The sequence below is a fragment of the Nasonia vitripennis genome, chromosome 4 (genome assembly GCF_009193385.2).
Source record: "Nasonia vitripennis strain AsymCx chromosome 4, Nvit_psr_1.1, whole genome shotgun sequence".
In the NCBI taxonomy this organism is placed as follows: Eukaryota; Metazoa; Arthropoda; class Insecta; order Hymenoptera; family Pteromalidae; genus Nasonia; species Nasonia vitripennis.
The window spans coordinates 17,097,473-17,117,390 of NC_045760.1; the positions used below are offsets into that span (position 1 = coordinate 17,097,473).

At 52.6% G+C, this 19,918-nt stretch overlaps 1 protein-coding gene across 5 annotated transcripts in view; it reads left to right on the forward strand.

Annotated features, from left to right (window-relative positions):
- The window catches only part of LOC100117144 (homeobox protein homothorax), a 326,708-nt gene that overhangs the window by 84,947 nt on the left and 221,843 nt on the right, over positions 1 to 19,918 (forward strand). For all 5 annotated transcript variants that reach the window (XM_031929885.1, XM_031929884.1, XM_031929888.1 and 2 more), the window contains exon 7: positions 2,383 to 2,512. In XM_031929885.1, the coding sequence (XP_031785745.1) occupies positions 2,383 to 2,512 (130 nt within the window). The remainder of the gene's footprint in view (positions 1 to 2,382; positions 2,513 to 19,918) is intronic.

Below are 19,918 nucleotides of genomic sequence, written 5' to 3' on the forward strand. Positions count from 1 at the left end.
GGCCTCCTTCGACGGCGGATTTTCGCTTCATCATACCCCTCAAGAACTCCTTTTTTGCCGCCTCTCATATTCCGCGGTTACTCGCGCGCTCTCGCACACACACGCACACACTCACAGCGCGTTCCCATTCAGCAGCGATCTTTGCATCTGAGGCGCGGCTGGCGGAGCGCGATCCGTTTTATCCGATCGTTATACTCTCAGCAGCGAGCGAACAGAGAGCCACGACGGCGCTCGTAGGCGATCTCGAGAGATTTATAAATTATTGTTCTCCTTGGCCGCGCCGACAGCGAGCGCGCGCCAGTGCTTCCATCTTTCCTCATCGCTCCGTGCGTTGATGAACAGGAGAAACTTTGACACCGAAAGTGAATCCGTTATCGCAGGCGTGGGAGGAGGGGGGGGGGGGTCGACTGGAGATATCGACTCATTCCGTCACTTTTTAATTACTCGCGAACATATAGCTCGCGAGTTCGTTCTCCTGCTGCAGCCGCAGATAAGCCGTATGTTTGTTCAATCGGCGCTCGGCTCTGTTTATTTTTTCTCCGCTGGAAAGAGAAAGAGAGCGAGCGGGCAGTAGTATGAAGGCGCGGCGTCGAGCGAGTGCGAAAAAAGAGAATTAGCCGCTCACTCTCTCGTCGGGCCGACTTTTAGGGGGGAAAGCGAAACACGAGATGCGGGCACTGATTTGTTTAAGGAGCGAGCCAGACATCCGCTTTGTCAAATTGCGTTCGCTCGGGGCGCGAGCAGCACACATTGCCCGACCAATTTGGCGTTATGATAATTTTCGAGCCTGTCACATTTTCGTCACTTGCCGCCGAGTAAATAAAAAGCCTTTTACTCCAATCAGGCCTAATATCCTCATAACGCCTGCCTCCATCTCGTGCCCACGACTATCGCGTTCGCACTTTTGGCATTCCTCCTCGCCGTGATTCATCCGTGCAACACTTGCGGCCGAATTTGTCAACGCTCGCGCTGATGCAACTTATCGTGTTTTCGACCACTTGAAAAAAGAGATCGCCAATAAATACCGGCGAAATTCTTCCATCTCGGCGGCGGCGGTCATGCCCACTCTCGGCTCTATAAAAAAAGGAGAGACAGGCTTGCCAGGCCTCGTTTAGTAGGAAGTGACGTCAGTGCAGGCCGTCTGTAAACAGGGTTCGCGCGTCTATCTTTCTCTCTTCGCGTGGGACACCTAAGCTGCTGCTGCTCCCTCCGCGCGGAGAGAGGGACGGGGAAAGAGAAAACGTCCAAGGCGGCGCGGCTGCGGTTAGAGCAATCGCGGCGATAGGAAGCCACTCGCCGGGATGCATTATTGATGGCCAGCCGCCGCGTCCAGTGCGTTGCGGCATCATCCGCGAGTAGTTCTCTCAGATCTGCGCGCCGATTGCGTGACTCGCAAAAAGCGCGAGAGCTATTTGTTTTGCCGTGTGCGGTCAAATCATTATGGGAGCATCCCCGCAGTGTAGAACCAGCGGTGAGACCGTTGCCCCTTTTATTTCGCGACTCCGCGGCGAAAGCGATTAGTCGCCGGTTGAGCCGCTTTGGCAGATTTGGCAGATTCAGCAAGTATGCAGGACGAGCATCCGCGGCTCGTGCAGAGAGCTATGATTAAGAAATTAAGATCACTCCGGGCGATGTTTATCGCCTGCTTATTTCTACGAGGCCGGGCGGGACCGAATGAATGGAATAAAAATAACAGTAAAGAGTAAAGAGTGTATAATAGAGGCGCAGGAGGCGGAGAGAAGGCACATGAGCTCTTTAACGAATCTCTAATCTCAATCGCGTAACGATTTCAAGTGGATAGGCGAGAATGAGACGAAACAATTGCCGGCTGACAGTTCTCATGACAGCGTGTGGGAGTCGCTGTCAGTCATTGTTGCCCGGCGCTGCTTGGTCGCGCGCGCGCGTTGCTCTACACTCGTCCCTCTCTCACACCACGTAGCCCGTATACGCAGCTGTCTGCGCTGCATCAGCGCTGAAAGTGCCCGCGCGTGCACGATGCGTTCCTCCGCCGCCGCCGTCTGCGATACGCTCCGGCGGAATTCGTTATCGTCGGTTCAGAGGTCGCACGCTCGCACCTTCCTTATCTCTCTCTCTCTCTCTCTCTCTCTCTCTCTCTCTCTCTCTCTCTCTCTCTCTCTCTCTCTCTAGCTGATACGACTGCTGCGGCCGAGGCTCTTTCGTATCTGCGTGAAAAAAATTTCGCTCTCATTTGCGAGAGCAGTTAATTGAATAAGCGATATTTCTGGCGATGTCGTCTACTACGATACTATACTGTACCCCCCGATCGCGTCGTGCCTGGATAAATGCGGAAAGCTCTGATATCGGTTTGCGCGATTTTTCGCAGATGACTAATGTTGTATTTCATCGATTTTCTTTTTACAGAGGCCACCCTCCTCGTCACTCTCGTACCCCGGACCTGGCGGTAACGACGACGCACGCAGCCCCGGCAGCGGGGGCACACCTGGACCCCTCAGTCAACAAGCCCCCTCAAGTCTGGACTCATCGGATCCTGGTAAGTAGCAACTGATGTGCAAAAGCTCAGTTTGTTGGAAATTCACGCTGATCGAGCGGCGGATAGTTTCTTATAAATATCGACCCGGCGGCCGATCAATCGCTTCTTTATTAGAATGCAGAGTGCGCGCGAGGTCGAGCGGCGACAGCAGGCCATTTTTTACACTCTCTCGTTTAGCGATCATTGCAAGTATACGTGCGGGCCAATGCCCCGGCCCACACGATATGCGCACAGAGAGCAGCGCGAGATTCAAGCTGGGGGAGGGGAATTTAAAAAGCGACGGCCTTGGCCGGATCGATGGAGCTCGCAGCGACGAGACAATGAGTGCGTGTCGAACCGACTCGCGCTAATGACAATATCACGCGACGATCAGCCGGCGATGACGATCAAGATGCGCGCCGGACTCGTAGTGGACCTTCAACACACCCTTCAAATTTAACGCGCGCGTGTGTGCACGCTCACATATGCACGGACGCCGAGGCAGCCAGCCCCTTTGCCGATGTCCCGCATAATGAGCGAACTGCTCCACATTGGCGTAGAGAGAGAGAGAGAGAGAGAGAGAGAGAGAGAGAGAGAGAGAGAGAGAGAGAGAGAGAAATACGCTCAAACGGAAAGTGTTGATAGCAAAAAATAAATTGAGCGCAATCGATGCACTGCCCAGAGCCCAAACATCCATTCAACTTCGGATCTAGAAATAATGGTAATGTAAAAGCCGAGCTGAAAGTAGGCGAAGCGAAATGTTTAGATAAAAACTGCGCCGAATGAAAGTAGTGGCGTGCCAAGAGCGCGGAGAGCGAAAATGGAAGCGCGCCAATGGGTATACGGCAGTGGACGGGCTCGCAGTCAGTCACCGGAGGGAATACAAGTTCACGACACCATCCCATAAAGATTCATTAAGGTCCGCCGTCTATATTCGCTGTGTCGTGCCAACATTATAAAAACGTTGGGCGTCGCGCTCCCCCCTCGCTCTCTCTCTTTCTCTGTCTCTCTCTCTCTCTCTCTCTCTCTCTCTCTCTCTCTCTCTCTCTCTCTCTCTCTCACTCGCTCTATCTCCCTCGCGCGCGCACGCTCACGGACATGTGCGCAGCGACAGACAAAATGCCTGATCAATAACAATCAGGGCTCGCGCGCGGCGTTGCTCCGCCGGGAGACAAATGAGCCTGATGCGCTCCAAAGCAGAAAATCGTTTGCATCTCTCGAGATTCGCGAGATTATCCTAGAAATAAAATATACGCGCGCACCGTCATGAGCATTTCCGTTGCGTTTGTCGTTACGAGTCACGCTGGATTATTATTATTGTCGAAGAGGATCTTCTCCCGCGAATAAATCGACTGCATTACGGGTAAGAAAAGAACGCATTGAAATACGCGGATCAAATTATCCGTGTTCTAGAGCTCTCTGCATAATTAACGCCGTCATAGCTGAATAATAAATGCAGTTACTTCCTCTCTGCAGCGCGAGCTAGGAGTTCTGTTTTCATACGCTCATCGATCTAACAGCCATCGACACTCGCCCTAACTGATTTATTTACTTTATTATTTACTTTATTATACAAATCGCTTTCAATTATTCCGACGACAGCGTTTTTTGCATCGGCTCCCGCTCGCTGGCTGCGTACTTTTCACTTCCTCGGCTAATTGACTCGCTCAATTGGAGTGTCTTCATAAGCTGTCACAGCAGCTCTCGCGCGGCATTTATTGCGAAGGCAATGAATAATTATGCGCAGCTCTTTCGAAACGTCAGGAATAGAATTACCAGCTGATACTGCGCGTGTACGGGAAATCCGAAAACTATTTCATTAGCGACCGGATAAGCACCGTCCGGTAAGTGTGATTAACGTTCTAGCTTCCCCGAGCTAAAAACGTCGAGCGCTGAACCGGCTAAAGAGCCCTAAACATTATCGGGCTCTCGGCGTCGTGCCGAGTCGAAAATCAGTACAGCGCATCGATTGGCGCGCGCGCGCGAGTACTCGCGTCAACATGCCATCCTCTCGTCAATTCTCAATTACGCCGCGCTGTTATTTGTATTTTAAACGACGTCGGCGCTCCGTCCCGCGCGGTCTCTCCTCCACCTCCTCCTCTGCACCTGCTCCCGAGCTCGTGCCGTGCGTCAACGCGTCGTATAGTCGCAGGTTGTGCTTACCCTAATGTCGAGCGATGCTATCTCCGCCCGCCGCAGCCGCTGTCACTCGCCAACGAGCCATTTGCTACTCGTTTCATTATGCTCGCGCCTTGCCTTTATTTTTCTTCGTTTTTTAGCGCTTTTGTGCAGCTCTCTTTCGCCTCTCCGCTCCTCCGTCCTCTCCGCTCCTTTCACTCTCCTCGCGTTCGCTTCCTTCGCTCCGATCAGACCGAATTGCCCTATATTTCCATGCAATTATATCAATAATCCGTTTTCCAACTCGGAAGCTGAATAATCGATCACGCTCGCGCCTCTCCCTCTCGCTCTCTCTCTCTCTCTCTCTCTCTCTCTCTCTCTTTCTTTCTTTCTCTCTCTCTCTCTCTCTCTCTCTCTCTCTCTCTCTCTTTCTCTCTCTCTCTCGCGTCGGCAAAATGTATTCAGGGAAGAAAAATCCACCTGTTATATTTAACATTTATAACAGTAAACGTACACTCGACTTCCGCTCAAGCGGGGGACACGCGGCCCGTATCCGAGCGCAGCCGATCCCCGATCCTGCGACGATAGCATCGGAAAACGGCTTTTCCCGCGCGCACTCGACCCAGTTCCATACGATTGTCCACGCGCGCCGGAAATTTATCGGGCGGACCTCGTAAACCGTCGCCGGCGATCTCATCGGAGATATCGCGGAGCAGATTTTAATTATGCGTTCTCCTTTTCGAGCTCTCCGGACTCTTTTCATTACGAATATTTTATGAGCCTTGATGGCTCTCGTTAATGCCGCACGACGCCTCCTGCAAGCTGTGTACTCTTGTATATAATTACGGGCCTTTGTTCCAATGAATTGTTCGTTCAACGCGCGACACGTGATCGGGCCGACAGGTGCGCATCGTTGTCACGTATAGGCATACGTATATACTGGTGGGTATATCAATTGCAGGTCAAGCCAACCAGCTCTCTCGCGTGTATAATACACACACACACACGCACACACACAGAGCGAGTAACATTAACAGATTAGTCGGCGTCGTAAGAAACGCGTAAAGATAAGTTACATGGCGGCCGCAAGTACCATGTAAAAAGGCCGTTTCTCGCAAGCCGCGTACGGGAGAACTAGCTCTTCTCTCTCCGCACATTGATTGTAATCGCTCGGCTGTAAGGGCCGCGTAAAAGTTTCATACCGGCAGTAGTATAGCGGAGCAGCGCGTCTCGGCAGATCGACACGCAATCATCATTGAAATATAAAATCGCGCGCCGGTAAAGACTCGTCAAACATTCAATAGGTCTCGGCAGCGGTCCTAAAAGAAGCCGAAGAGCCTCATCTCATTTCGCGGCTCTACGACGGCAATTCGTCGTGGGGGCGCGAGTTTCCTTTTTATCGGGGGCATATAAGGAAAGGCCGTTCGTCGACTTTTACCATCCTCCCGGCGATGTCTTCGTGAGGTTTCCTGGAAATCGTGGGAGTGCGACTCAAAAGCTGCGACTTTTTTTTTCTCGCGCGGCGAGAAAGAGATACGAGTAATGAGGCTGATTCCGTGTTTTCAGTGTTTTTCAGACGCGACGCTATCGGCCGGTTATCGACCGTCTTTTCTCAAATCGGCCGTCTCGGCTCGTGCAGCCGAGCATAATGAGGCCTTCATGTCGTGAACCCCCGGCACCCACTGCTTCTTTTTCTACTGCTCTGCTCCCGGCTCTCCTTTTATTCCGTTCATCTTTCGTCGCGGCTCCTTTATTGCCAATTTGGAAGAGGAGGAATTCCCGCTCTCGTTCCGCATATTTAGGGACACACCGCGGGCTGATGTTTGTAACGAGCTGCTTATCGCCGAGTTCTTATCTCTTACACAGGCCGAAGGAAATCTGCGGCCCGCTCCTTTCGGCCCGGCGATATCTGCCCCCCGACTTTCTCGCTCTCTTGTCTTCCTTTTTTCGCTCTCCCTCTCTCTCTCTTTGCACGCACTTTGCTCGGCCGCTCGCGAGAAGAGTCTACACGCGCTATTATTAACTTATCGAGTTTGCGCGCGCGAGCTAGGTTCGATGAACTGCACGACTGCGGCGCGGATAGGAGCGGATTTGCGTAATGCACGAGGCTTTTTTCTTCTCTCGCGGCGATCGAGCGCGGGTGTCAATGGCTTCTTCCTCCAGGGGGGTGTTGCATCCACCGCCGGGGCACTGGCTCTTCTACGAAACTGTTATAATTTTTCACGATGATTTATTGCCGCGCGGAGCGCGATTGCGACTAATCTCGGCTCGTTCAATTGATCGGCTAATTCGAGCGAATTTTCGAAACGCGGAGCCGAGCTGCGCGCGTTGCTCGTTATTATTAGACCATTAAGATTAAATTTTTAAGAGTCTCGCGCTGCCGGGATTGATTACCCGCGCTCGGACGAGACATCGAAGTTAATTGACGTGTTAATGGATAATAAATTTGTATCTCTGTCGCACGTCGATCTCGTTAATAAACCCCCGAGTGTTTACTACGTGTCTCCTATCTGAGAGCCAGCATTTTTTCGCGCCCACCTCTCGTCTTCCAGATAGTACTATTTCCGCATTTCATTGATGATATCCGAATGCCTCAGACTCATTGTGAGCCGCGTTCGTCGATCGATTCGTGGAAGCGGCGAGCGCGATTAATCACGCGTTTCGATAATGCCCCCTAGTTATCGTCGCTGATGCAGTGGCAGTATGCGTTGAAGTATCTTCTACTTGGCTATGCTCTTTTGTGTGCAGCGGAGCCGTCGATTAATGCGAACGTGCGAACGCGAGTGCGGCCTGCGAATCGAGGAAAAAATCAACGATCCTGCGTCGGCGCGTGAATTACTGACGCAATTACGGGCACTATTGCGAAACCTATAGTTCGGATATCGTTAACTGCATTATATCGCCGGTATCGTCGGCCCACGCGCCGGCTGTATCACTCTGCGACTACGCGATTTAATTGCAATACTAATCGGGTCGCGCATAGATGCCGGCCGCGCGATTAACCGGCGCCGATTAAAACGCGTCCCGGTCGACGCTGTGTAACTCGGTCGTTCGACGCCGATTCTTCCGCGATCGCGCCTGCTGCGTGGAGGGATCCGATATTCATATAACGGCCAAGCGTGCCCGAGTACCGGGAGGCGTAAATTGAATCGCGTAAAACAGGATTCCCGCGGCAGAGAGGCTGAAAATTTGAATTCACGAAAAAAGAACGGTCAGGCCATTTGCATGCGGGACTTTTTATGTGGAAGCTAAAGGGCTCGATTTCGTATGGTTTCACGCATCTCGGATGTTTATGTTGATTGCGAACACGGCGTTTTCTCTCTCCCCAGCGCCGGCAATTCCGATAAATTTTTCGCACACAAATTTCGAATATCGACGCCGAGGAGTCGCGCGGCGCTGCACACGAGTCGGGAGGCAAAAAAGTAGCGAGAAATCTTCTTCGCGGGGCCGACGCGCTCCTCTCTCTCTCTCTCTCCCTCGTATGCATACAATTATGAACGCGCGAAGAGGCATCGCAGCGCATCGCCGATCGCCCTTGCTCGCTTCTTCTTTCTTCATGTCTCCCCGACGCACCCGATGCCCCTTCGCGCGAATGACGCGCGCGCGCGCTCTTTCTCCTCGCTCGTGCGTCGATACAAGTGCCCATATCGGCATGCACACTCCGCAACGACCATATCCCTCTCCGCGAGCTCTTCGGTTACGTGACCCTTGACCGACCGCGAGTCTGTCATTGCACCGTTCTTAGAGACAAAAGTAACCGCGGTTACGGTTATCAATATTGTTTGAAAAAGAGAGTTGAACAAATTTCCGTTGCAGACGCGCGCTCGATAGAGAGCCCCGTGTTATTGCATGCAGATAAAAAACATCGCGAGAGCGAGCGCACAGCAGAGCTAGGGACAAGGAAGCGGCAGAGCACGACGACGTCTTGGGCTCGGCTCATCGCATGCAGTAAATTTCCCCCGGCGCGGCCGAGGTTTTAGCAGTGCAGCGCGCAGAGCCGATCACGCGATCCGGATTCCTGGCCGAGGTGAAGCGTGAACCTGACCGAGAGAGAAGGAGACGCGAGCCCAGGGAAAATGCTAATGCGGCGACGGGGAAAAAGAGGAGCGGATAGCTGTCTATAGTACGCGTCGAAAATAAAAACGGGAGCGAAGAACGCGTGTAAGGCCGTGGACGCGTGTGTTTGTGTGCTTAGAGCGCGGAAAGAATCATATGCCTTACATTATTCAGCGACTTATTATTTATCCATTTTTTATCCGCCGCTGAGTCGTTTCGTCACGCGAGACTCGACCTCCCGCGCACTGTGTACAATGCCCTTCGATCCGTCGTCTTCCGTTTACTCATAAATATGACGAATAACGCAGCGATACCTACGTTGATTCTACTCTCGAGTCAGCGTCGCCGATGCCGGGATGAGAACCGCTGATCGACAGCTGCTCGAAAGACGCGAAATAACCTAAACGTCGATGTGTAACGTGTCGTGTGTGTGCGTGCTGTATCGCGAGAGGAGCTCGTTTACGCTGGTTTTTTTCGTCCCTCTCGTCGCTCCCTTGTGCGCGCGTGCGCGCGACCATATGCACAAATAGTCTGCTGCTCCGCTGCCTTTGATTGTCTTCTCGGAAACACTGGGATTTTTCTCCGCTCCGTCCGGCGCAGCGCGGCCTGTAAGTAGACAAATAGAGAATTACCGCGAAGCCTGCGCGCCGCCTCGATCTCGGAATAATAAAGCGCACGCAGGCGCGCGCGCGAGGCTATCTTCTTCCGTCACTCCGAGGCTCTCTTCGCGGAGCTATACGCTTCGAATTGATAACGGAAAGCACTGCACAGTCCGCCGTCGCACGCGCGGGCTGAATTCCCCGCGGAGCGTGAAATTTTCAAGCCGTATTAATCATCCGCGAGAGTTTGAAGCTGATAAGTTAATCAAAGAGTGCTCGCTCCATCCTACCCTAGCCTCTCGCGCGAACGTCGGAGTTTCTGGGAATTAACTCGAATAAGCGAATAGCTCGCGTCAAATCTCGCAACATTATTCAAATCGTTCACGGCTCGGCTGCCTCTCGTTTCTTCCCGCAAGGTTCGCGCGACGAATTACGGCGCTCCGTCTCTCGAGCCAAAGAACAACCCCTTTTCGCGCTCGCGCGAGGGGGTTGCGAGTCTACTTGCTGCCGGCCTATCTATCCTTCCATCTTCTCTCCTTCTCGCATTCCTTGGGGTATTGCTTGGAGTGGCTCGCCAGTCCTCATCTCGCTTCCTATTTCTTCGAGTCGGCGCCTAGTGTATGCGCGCACTATTGCGTTAACGTAGGGAACCAGAATCATGCTTGAAAATGCCGCAGCCAATCGCGGACGCGAAAACTGTGCTTTCAAGCGTCAGAGAGAAAATATCGAAAATACGGAGAAGCCAGAGAGCATGCGTATATCTATAGACGGGTCGAGAGTGGAAGGCGAAATCCCGTTGCGCCAACGGGAACAGCGCAAACCCATTACGGATTCATCCTGCACCATTAGCTAATTCTTCCCTCGCAGGAGCGACGTCTTCTTCTTGCTCTTCTCTGCCCACTCTCTACGCTCTCGCCGCAGCGAGCGAGCGAGCGAGCGAGAGAGAGAGAGAGAGAGAGAGAGAGAGAGAGAGAGAGAGAGAGAAATCGTCTTCTCGCGAAGAGAGCTTAGGGAGCGCCTCTTACAGAAGGCCTATTTTCTGGAAGAGTTGCTTCACTGAGTACACTCGGTGATTTTAGTCGCAGCAGTGGTAGTGTGTAGCGACGTTGCCGCCCCCCGCCTACATGCTCTTTGCCGGATCCCAATTTCCCCTTGAATTATTATACACGTTTCCTTGGAGTTTTTCGCATTTTTGTTTCCTCATACGTCGTCGCGCCGTCTGAGTCACGTTGCTCGGAATAGAAAAAACACATTTGCAATGCCATCAACGTGGAGCTGTTCTTTCGTTACGAGCTTTCAGCGCGCCGATCTTCACGGCGATTATTTCGCCGAGTGACTCGTCAATTTGTCATCGAAGTGCATTATACGCGATGTCGTGTAGTCGTGTCTCCTACACGATTTTGCCACTGGTTTCTCTCGAAACTTTCGCGTTGAGTCACACGGGCGCATTTTAGCATGGCGTTTTTTTTTATATCACCGGGTGTAAAAAATCATCGCAGGAGACAACGCTGTTCAAAATTCAGCTCGGCAGCAGTTTCTGAAGCGCGAAAACTCGTCTCTCGTTCGCACATCCCGGATCTCCGATTCCCGCGCTGTAAATCCCCCGGAACGCGACGCGTCGGCCGGCTATAGACGAATTCGATGTTCCTGCCGAGGAATCCGTTCGATTCGAGGCTCTGCGCGGCGAAGTGGCTGGGAAATAAGGGAAAATGAGATAAGAGAAAAAGAGTCGGCGCGGAGGGGACAGCCAGCGAAATTGCTCCGCGGTCTGCCGCGGCTGTTGCGAGGGGGGCGGAAAGTGCAGTCAGCCGGAATAAACGAGGAGGAGGGCCAAAGTTGCTGGTTGAAGTTCAGGGCCTGAGCCGAGTTGAGCCCGAGAACGCGCGGCGGAGGGGGCGGAATGAGTTTGCGTCGCGCCGCTGATGAAACTTTTCCGTGACGAGAGCAAGAGTGATGAAACGGGGCTGGGCTTGTCACACGCCGTTTCGCCCTCGCGTTTCTCTTTCTCGCTCGTCTTGGATACGCGGGGTTTTCCCGCTGGCGGTATAGCGAGTGTTTTTCGCTTCTCGATTCGCGCAGCCTTTATGGCCGGAAAATGCCGCGACCCGTACAGCGTAGAGACTCCCGTAAAAATAGGAAAAGGGGCTCCGGTGCGGACCACACAGTTCGCCACGTGGACGCTCGGGAGGCTCGCGTGCGCGTCATCTTCTGCTCCTTGTCGTGCTCGTCTCGCTGCTGTTATTTTCGCGTTCGCTCGCGCGCGCGCGATGTATAAAAGACGGATGCGCGATGTATTTTTACGTGCCCGCCTCTATTAATAGTGCCTGCCTCATGTGGATATTCGACTGGCTCTCGTCGCTCGCTCAGCCTGTACGCGTTCGCGCGTATGTACGGATACGCGCACGCGCGGGGAAGGGCCGAAATATACACGCCGTAAAGTGGAAGGATCGACACCACTCTTCCTCTCCGATATTTTTATTTTCCTCCGCATGGAGTGTCGGATTTCTCAATCCGCGCATTAATCCGAGGCGCGGAATTTTTTCCTTCGCTTTTCGCGGCGCGCTCTCTCGCTCTCCGATCCGGCTATTTTCGTCCATAATTGTTTTTTTCTCTCACTCCGCGCGCGCGGCGTCTCCCGCCGGCGAAAATTATGATCGCTCGAATATTAAATTCCACGTCGCTAATGATATTTACTGCCTCGTATAAACATGCGATTATGGATCGAGAGTCGTCGTAAAAAAGAATCATCCTCGCCCGACGAATTCGAATCTGCGGGATGATGCTACGCGGGAACCGGTTCGCCATGCCGAAAAAAACCTCTCAATCGCTCTCTCGCGAAGAATAACGAGGAACAAACGAGAGAAGAGGAGACGCGCGAGCGTAAAATCGAGACTTTCGTATATATTCCGCCGTTCCTCTGCTGCCAATGCGAGCAGACTTCATTCTTGGTTTACAAGCATGCGGTCTACAAAGAGCTTGCCACGCTGTTAAAATAACCGTGCACGCGCCGACGCACGTGTCTGCCGCTGCGTCCCCTTTTGTACATAATCGCGTGCTGGCTTTATATACCAACACGCGGACGCGCGCGCTTCTGCTGCTGTCCATTTTTCCAGCGGTACGAGCAGGCGTTCCTTCACCGCGAATGGACGCCAAAAACAAGTGCGTACGGCACAAAACGCTGGACGAGGTAATAGAGCCGATCGATTCCCATCGGCGGTCTCTATTTCCGAGAGCGAAGATCGGGGAGCGGCGCAAGAAACTTTTCCAAAACCGCAAACTACCGCTCGTAATATATATAATATAATAGCCGTGTGCGGCGGCATCGGCTCTCGCGCGCATGTGTATACGCCAGGCGCTAAGTCTGCTCGCTCTCAGCTCAAGGATTTTTTTCTTCTTCAGCTGCGCGCGGCTGTGCGTGCCGTGGCGCGCACATGCAGCGACTTGACTTTTATTGCGTGTATCGCGTAAATGCGCCCTTAAACTTTATCGCCGTGGCCGTAGAGCCAAGTACCCTAATGATCGCGGGCAGCCGCGATCTAATAAAAAATTCACTACGTAACGTCGCTCTCGTGTAACGAGCAAATAGTGGCACTTTGTATGCGCACCGCCGCGCGTGTTTGTATATCGAGATCGATGCTAATATTTGGACATAGGGGCGTGCATTATGTAGTCGAGTCAATAATTGATGCGAATATAGCCGCGATGCAGTGATCGCGCTCGTGCAAATCGGCATAATGCATACATTGCCATCGAGTTTTAAGCTCGAAAAGTAAAAGACGACGCAGTCGATCGCGAAAATATATACATACGCATACGCGTACACTATATATCTTGCGTGCAGCGCAAATAAGCGAGATGACTCGCGATAGGAGACCAAGCACAAAAAATCCTCGGCACGAAAATAGCTCTACGATTTAATATCCAGGGTGCAGAGAGCGAAAGAGCGAGCGGACGCGAGGGAGATCGAGCGGCCTGATAAACCGCGAGGAAAATCAATGGACGCTAATGCAGGGTGACGCGCGCGCGATTCAGAATTTTTTTCTCCGCAGTAGTGTACGTAAGGTACACACCGGTTCACATTTTGTCGTCGTCGCTGACAAGCCACTCGACGCTGCTGTTGCTGCTGAAAAAAGCGGCATCCACCTCGTGTTTCTCGCTCGAGTGTTATTATCGCGTTTAAATATACGTATACGCATCATCGGCTGTATATCGGCACGTGTTGTATACCGACACGAAAGACCCGAGAGATCCTTGACCTCGAATATTCGGCCGCGCGGCCTTCCGGAAATATCCCTTCGTATTTTCGTTTTTCACGTTGCACGCGATAAATTGAAAGCTTCGGCGCTGATGTAATCTCTCGCTCTCATACCGGGAATTATGGATTTAACGAAACGCTGTCGATGCCGATGAAATTGAGATTTGAAATCTGCAGAAGCAGCTCCGCACCGGCGTCCTGATCGAGCGGGAGAATCAATAAAACTGACGTTAAGCGTCGCACACGCGCGTACGTTAAGGTATGTTTAATTGCTTTTTATATAGCTTTAAACTCGCAAAGTGAGAAACGACTTTTTTTACCGACTTCGTCGTCACAAAGTAGTATCTTATCGGGCCTCCGAGGCGCAGATGAAATCGCCTTTAAATTCGGTAATAACGAAATCCGGCGACGTGTATGATCGAAAACGCGGCGACGGCGGCGGAATGCGTAACCGGGCACAGCAGGCCTGCGGTTCCAGCAGCGGCGCGCGGGATCCCGTGTTGAAACTACGCGGCCGGCATATCATTACCCGGAAATTTGACTGGGCCGTAAAAGGACATGCGAGCGCAGCGCAATACATACTAATTAATTTCGGGCTGCGATTCGACGGCTCGCGACGAATATCAAAATCCTCACAGCTCTCCGAGCTGCCGAGAGACGAGTAGTCCCCGCGAGACGTTATCTTGAGAAATCGCCAATTTAGCCGATTACTCGGCTTAATCGCCTCGGAAACAACTTTGTCGCGACGACTGACTGATCGACTCACTGCTTTGATATATATACATATATGGAAAAGGCTGTCGACTGACGCGAAAGGTGAATAATTTATGGGAATTTTTTTATCCGTACCAGCGCAGTCGATATAGTGCGCCCTGCATTTCCGCGGCATCAGCATCGGATGCACGTTTAATAACGCCGTGTGCGAACTCGTAGTACTGCAGCGCCGGATAATGTGACGTAAGGCGTCTAATTGCACGTGGTGGCAGCGGCTCGCGCCGTATACGAAGCTGTTAGAGGTTATGTAACGATCTGGGCGCGATAAGTAATTGCCAATTGGACCACGTAAGAGGCTTATCTGCCTGTGCCGATCAGCCTGCCCGAGAGATAGAGCTCTCTCCTCTCCTCGCTTCGGCCCCTGCACGTGTACGCTTGCTCGTCTCTCTCCTCGACCCGCTCGGCCTCGAACAATCCGAGATAACCGAATGTTTAATTGAAAATCTACCGTCTCCACCCCGACTTGCTGGAGCCTCTGCGGCGGCCTTCGGTGCGACGTGTTTTTGCACTGCGTCTCTATCGACGACGCGTATGAATATTCATCTCTTGCTCGGGCTTTCCGTTCGAGTTAACAACGCATCTGAAGCGAATCTTCCGATAGTTTGTTTTCGGCGTCACGTGAAATTTATTCGTGTTCCCCCGACGTCATTCGTTCCAGCGCGTGTACGGGTCGAATAAGAGGCACCCCTGCGCCCGTGCAACCGAAAAGTCAGAGGCCAATAATGAAACGAGCGCAAGATCCCCGCGGCGCGGCGGCGACAATTGATTCAGCGCGCAAAGAAAGAGAAACCGACTCTTGACGGAAGTGTCCGCGTCCAGGCTCGCTCGTCCTCGATTCGGCTCATGCAAATATCCATTTCCACGCGGGTCCATAGAAATGCGGCTCCGCACACACACACATGGGCTCCGCAAGCGGGAAGGGAGGCCGCATCACGCATCAGTGCGCCTTTTAAAGCGAGCCGTTCTCGTCTCTTTTTCAGCCCCTGTGTATGCGCGCGTGGGTATACACGGCGAGGCATCGGTCTCGCGTCCGTCAATGGAGCAGCCGAAGGAAGAGGCCAGCAAGGGGGATGATCAGCGAGCTAGGGTGTGTGTGCGCGCATTGTGTCACTTCTTCATTCAAACGCTGATTTTGCGGTCGGCTTGCGTAGCGAATGCGTACAAAGCGTACGCACATACACAGAGAGAGAGAGAGAGCCCGCTTTCTCTTTCTCTCTTCCTACTTCGAGAGTACGCGGCGTGCTTTTGTGACGCTATTCTCATTTTCGCGCTCTCTTTCACCGCGGGACGAGGCTGCGTGGCTTTTCCTTGGAAAAATGAAATCGCCGCGCGCACCGAGCATAAACACGAACAATACGCGAGAGTGACAGCAGCAGCCACTCGGTGCGCGGAGAGGCCGATAACGACCGTAACTCGCCGAGTTACGACCAATTAACGGGAGTGCGGGAATTCCGAGGTGAGCCTACATAGGTAATTAAAATAATCGCGCCCGATGAGAATTATTGAGGCACGAACAAATCACCCGGCAGCTGTCTCCCTCTCCTTTTTTGCGCAACGTGGAATTAAGCCTCGATTTACGGCTCCCGGGGCTGCATCTTAATTAACGTTGCTGGCTTTGCATTTCGCGAGCCGAGACGGGAGCGTTTTTCGCCGATTCCGCCGGGAGGAAAAATTCCTCTCGTCGAATTTATGTCTCTCGGCGCATGGAAGAAGCGCACTTCAATGAAACAAATTCACGAGGGGTAGAGCCAACAGTTCAATTCGACAAAACGAGCGCGACCCAATTCACATGCAGTTGAATTTCGAAAGCGTATGCGTATAACACACGCGGCGCGCAGGGCATCGACACAATAAATATACGAATCCTTAAGAGCAATTTAGCCGGTCGCCGCGTGCGCATATTGACACAATGACACGAGTCGCGTCCACAATGCTGGCAAATGTTTTCATCCGAGCCGTAAAATTTCCATTCATACGTTCGCGTGCACACGAGCGAATCACGATGCCCCTCGTATATGCTGGAGAGCGACGGAGAGGATTTACTACGAATCGCCGCGCGGCGCGATAAAATCTGCCCGTCGTCGTCGCGGCGGCATCGCCCATTATGCAATGATCGCGCGACTCTGCATCTATCCGATCCGCCGCTCTCGTTGTGTGTGCACAGTGGCTTCCACACATACCTTCTCATCTCCCCCTATGGGTCCGGTTGCATGCATGAGTGTTTGTTGTCACGCCGGAGCCTCGAGTGCCGGGTATTCGCTCTCGGTGACTTTGAAAAAACAAACCGAATCCCGGGACCTGCAGCGGAGGAAAGAAAGCAAAGGGGACACGGTATACCGGGTCGTCCTCCTCCTCGACGCGAGCGAGCGAGAGAGAGAGAGAGACCCTTGCCGCCGCTTCTTCTTGCTCGTGTGTGATTGCTTTCTATTGAGCCTCTCGAAAGCGAGACGGAGAGAGGAGGCGAGCGCGATTCAGATCGTGGGAGAGAATCCCCGGAACTCTCTCTCTCTCTCTCTCTCTCTCTCTCTCTCTCTCTCCCTTCTCTTCCAATCCTCTCGACGAGATTTTTCGAAAGAAGGGCCACGACGATCTCGCTGCTGCTGCGATCCTGTAGCATGGCGGGAGCCAACTCCGATGCCTTTTCTTAACCGCGCACGGCTCTATATGTAGACTGATCGATTGAAAGGCTCCAGCAAACTGGACTCCTTCCGAAGTATCTCCTTTCAACTTTTTCGAATCTTGTCCTAACGCTCGTCTCTCTTTGTTCTAGGTAAGTCGAACTTTTATCAGCCGCCGTCGACCCGCTCGCTGCGGCTTCCACGTGAGTAGCATCGAACAAAAACACTCAGCTGTAATACTAATTTTCCGTTGCGCGTCAACAGGGGTGGGAGAGCTATCTCCCTCTCTGCCGCGCACTTCCGGGCAAATTGCGGGCGAATTCGAGGACTTTCCCTCGATTTCGCCTCGCGCAGCGCGCTACAAGACGACCCCGTTCCAGCCCTTATTTCTCCTCATTGCGTAGATAAGAATGAAAACGGCCGAGCGCACAATGAAGGCGTCGTTGCAGGAAATTATACAGCAGTTAGAAGGAGCTTCGTCGCTCCGCGGCTGGGCTGAGCAATTGTCTCTCGGCTCGGCATTGTCTTTCCGTTTCTCCCGCACCCTTATCTCTCCTTCCAGCCGCGCGTCTCCGCTCTTCTTCTGGCTTTTATTTTCAGTTTAACCCGCTCGCTCGTCGCTATCTGGCCCCGTGTACACGGGGATTTTTCTTGCATCTACCGCTACTACATCTATCTGGCAATTTTTTCTCGATCGCGCTCCCTCGCTCTTTCCTTGATTTCGATGGGAATCGTCGTGCAAATTGCGACGCAGCTTCTGTCGCTATCGCGGAAAGGAGCGAGTTGCGCAACTAATCGCCGTCTATTATTTTCCTATCGCTTGCCACGGGCCTTGGAGCATACGAGTGTGTATAGATCTCCGTGTCCCTCTGGATCCCCTCCCCTGCGCGCGACGAAGAGCGCTTGTCTGACACCGGCGCGGCACAATGAGAGAGATCTAATCGCGGGTAAAGTACTTAATATCTTAAGGTCGAGCGAGGCGTAATAGGAAGGCCTTGTAGACTCGCTCGCTCCTCGCGGACTCGACGAGAGAGAGAGAAAGAGAGAGAGAGAGAGAGAGAGAGAGAGAGAGAGAGAGAGAGAGAGAGAGAGAAGGAAAGAGGGTGGAAGGGCAAGGGTGCGCGCAGCGAGCGAAGCCAGCAGCGGATCCCGAGCGTCTCGGTATCTGATGAAGAGGCGCCCCCGGTGACAGCTACTAGCGTCAAGGACTTAGGAGCTTTGAATATACATAAATGTATGACAGAGAGCAGGCATTTAGCCGAGGCGATGACAGAAGACGACGACGCCGCGGAATTTGCGTTAAATGCGTGGGTCGCGAGTCTCGCCGGAGAATCTGCCGGCCCGGCTGACGGCTGATGAACAAGTTTCGTAATTGGACCCTACCTTTCGCGGCTTTGTTTTCGCTTTACGCCGGATTACTGCGGCTCCTCCCTCGGCAGCGAAGCTTTGCATATTAATTCGTCGCGATCAATTGCCTGAAAAAAAGATTTGCTCGTGTTTGGATAGATTTCCATTGTGCGAATTCAACTCGAGGAGTTGTATCGACTCGTTGATTCATTGTGCGCCACGCGATCACCTTGTGCATCGCTATTCGCTTTCCAAATTCTGCAAATGAAATTTTTCAATCAAAACACGTTAACCGCTTTTCGCGTTCCTCAAAAGTCCACTGCAGTACGTCGAGTCAAGAGGGAGAAGCGCGCGCGGAGGAGAAAAGAGGCACGAACGACGAGCTGCAGCCCACATGCGCGACAGCGAAGCATCGGCGGCCGGCGGTGGTTGGACGTGAGCGCTCGTCCTCGTATGCGAAATTCTGACTGGTTTTTGGCTGTCTCTCTCTCCATCCTCTCCCCGCCATTTGCAATTCAACGCGTATGCAAAGAGGCAGCGCGAGAGCATACATGCCTTCATAATATAAGTCTGCACATAAATATATGCGCGCCGCACGCGCTGCACGTATTATACGAGCTCGGGCCGAACGTATTTATACGGGCACACGCACGCCCGTCGCCGCGACGTACGTGTGCGCGCTGCTGGAGTAATCACGTACGTTGAACTTTGCAAATTGATACATACTTGGCTTGTAGATGAGGTATCTGTTCTCTTGATTTTGGAAAATTCGAAAACGCCGTCGCTCGAGAGCTGGATCCTTCTGGCCCGCCGGGGGAAGACTCGCCGACGAAAATAGCGAGAGAAGCCGCATAATGAATAATAATCGCGTGCAATGCGCGAGCGGGCCCTCTTGAAAAAGCCGGCGAAGGCGGAATACCGGGAGAGAGAGAGAGAGAGAGAGAGAGAGAGAGAGAGAGAGAGAGAGAGAGAGCGAGAAAAAACACCCAATCTCGAGCGGGCGCCGTCGTCGTTCCATTATGCGTCGAATATCGGGGCAGCCCCGCGCGCTTCCTAGTAATTCCTTTCACCTACCCCCCATCGGCTCCCTTTTTAATATGGTGCTTTCCTTCGCGGAAGATGACGACGCGTCGCGACGATATGAAATTGAGGCTTGAATATTCCATGCTCCGACGACGAGGTGAGGCGTAGTTGTTGAATGTTGCCTCGCGCGCGCATGTAATATTTCTCCTAGAGACTTTGTTGCAGTGTCCGCCGTGCGAACGTGGGAAAACTTGGCCAACTGGTAGCTCTTTAACATAAATGAAGCATCAATACTTGTCTTGGAAATTACACTGAATGTTTAATATCCAGAGAAATTGAGCGGTCGATAACGTATTATTTTGTGCTACTTGCCGATGCCGAGTTTGCATACCTAATGAAGATTAATATCGCGCTGATGAAAGATATATAGAACGAATGTGTGCGCTACAGCGTGTTTACTGCTTCGTCTGCCTCGCGGTGAAAATTGCTCGCGTAGGTGTAAGTACACGATGTCGCGCGATAAGCTCGGCGTCGAATGATTGATATTTAAAAGTAACAATGGTCAATGCATACTGATCCTTCCGAGGCTCGAATAATAATGGGCCGCGCTTTGAAAAATCGCCGGTACACCGCCGAT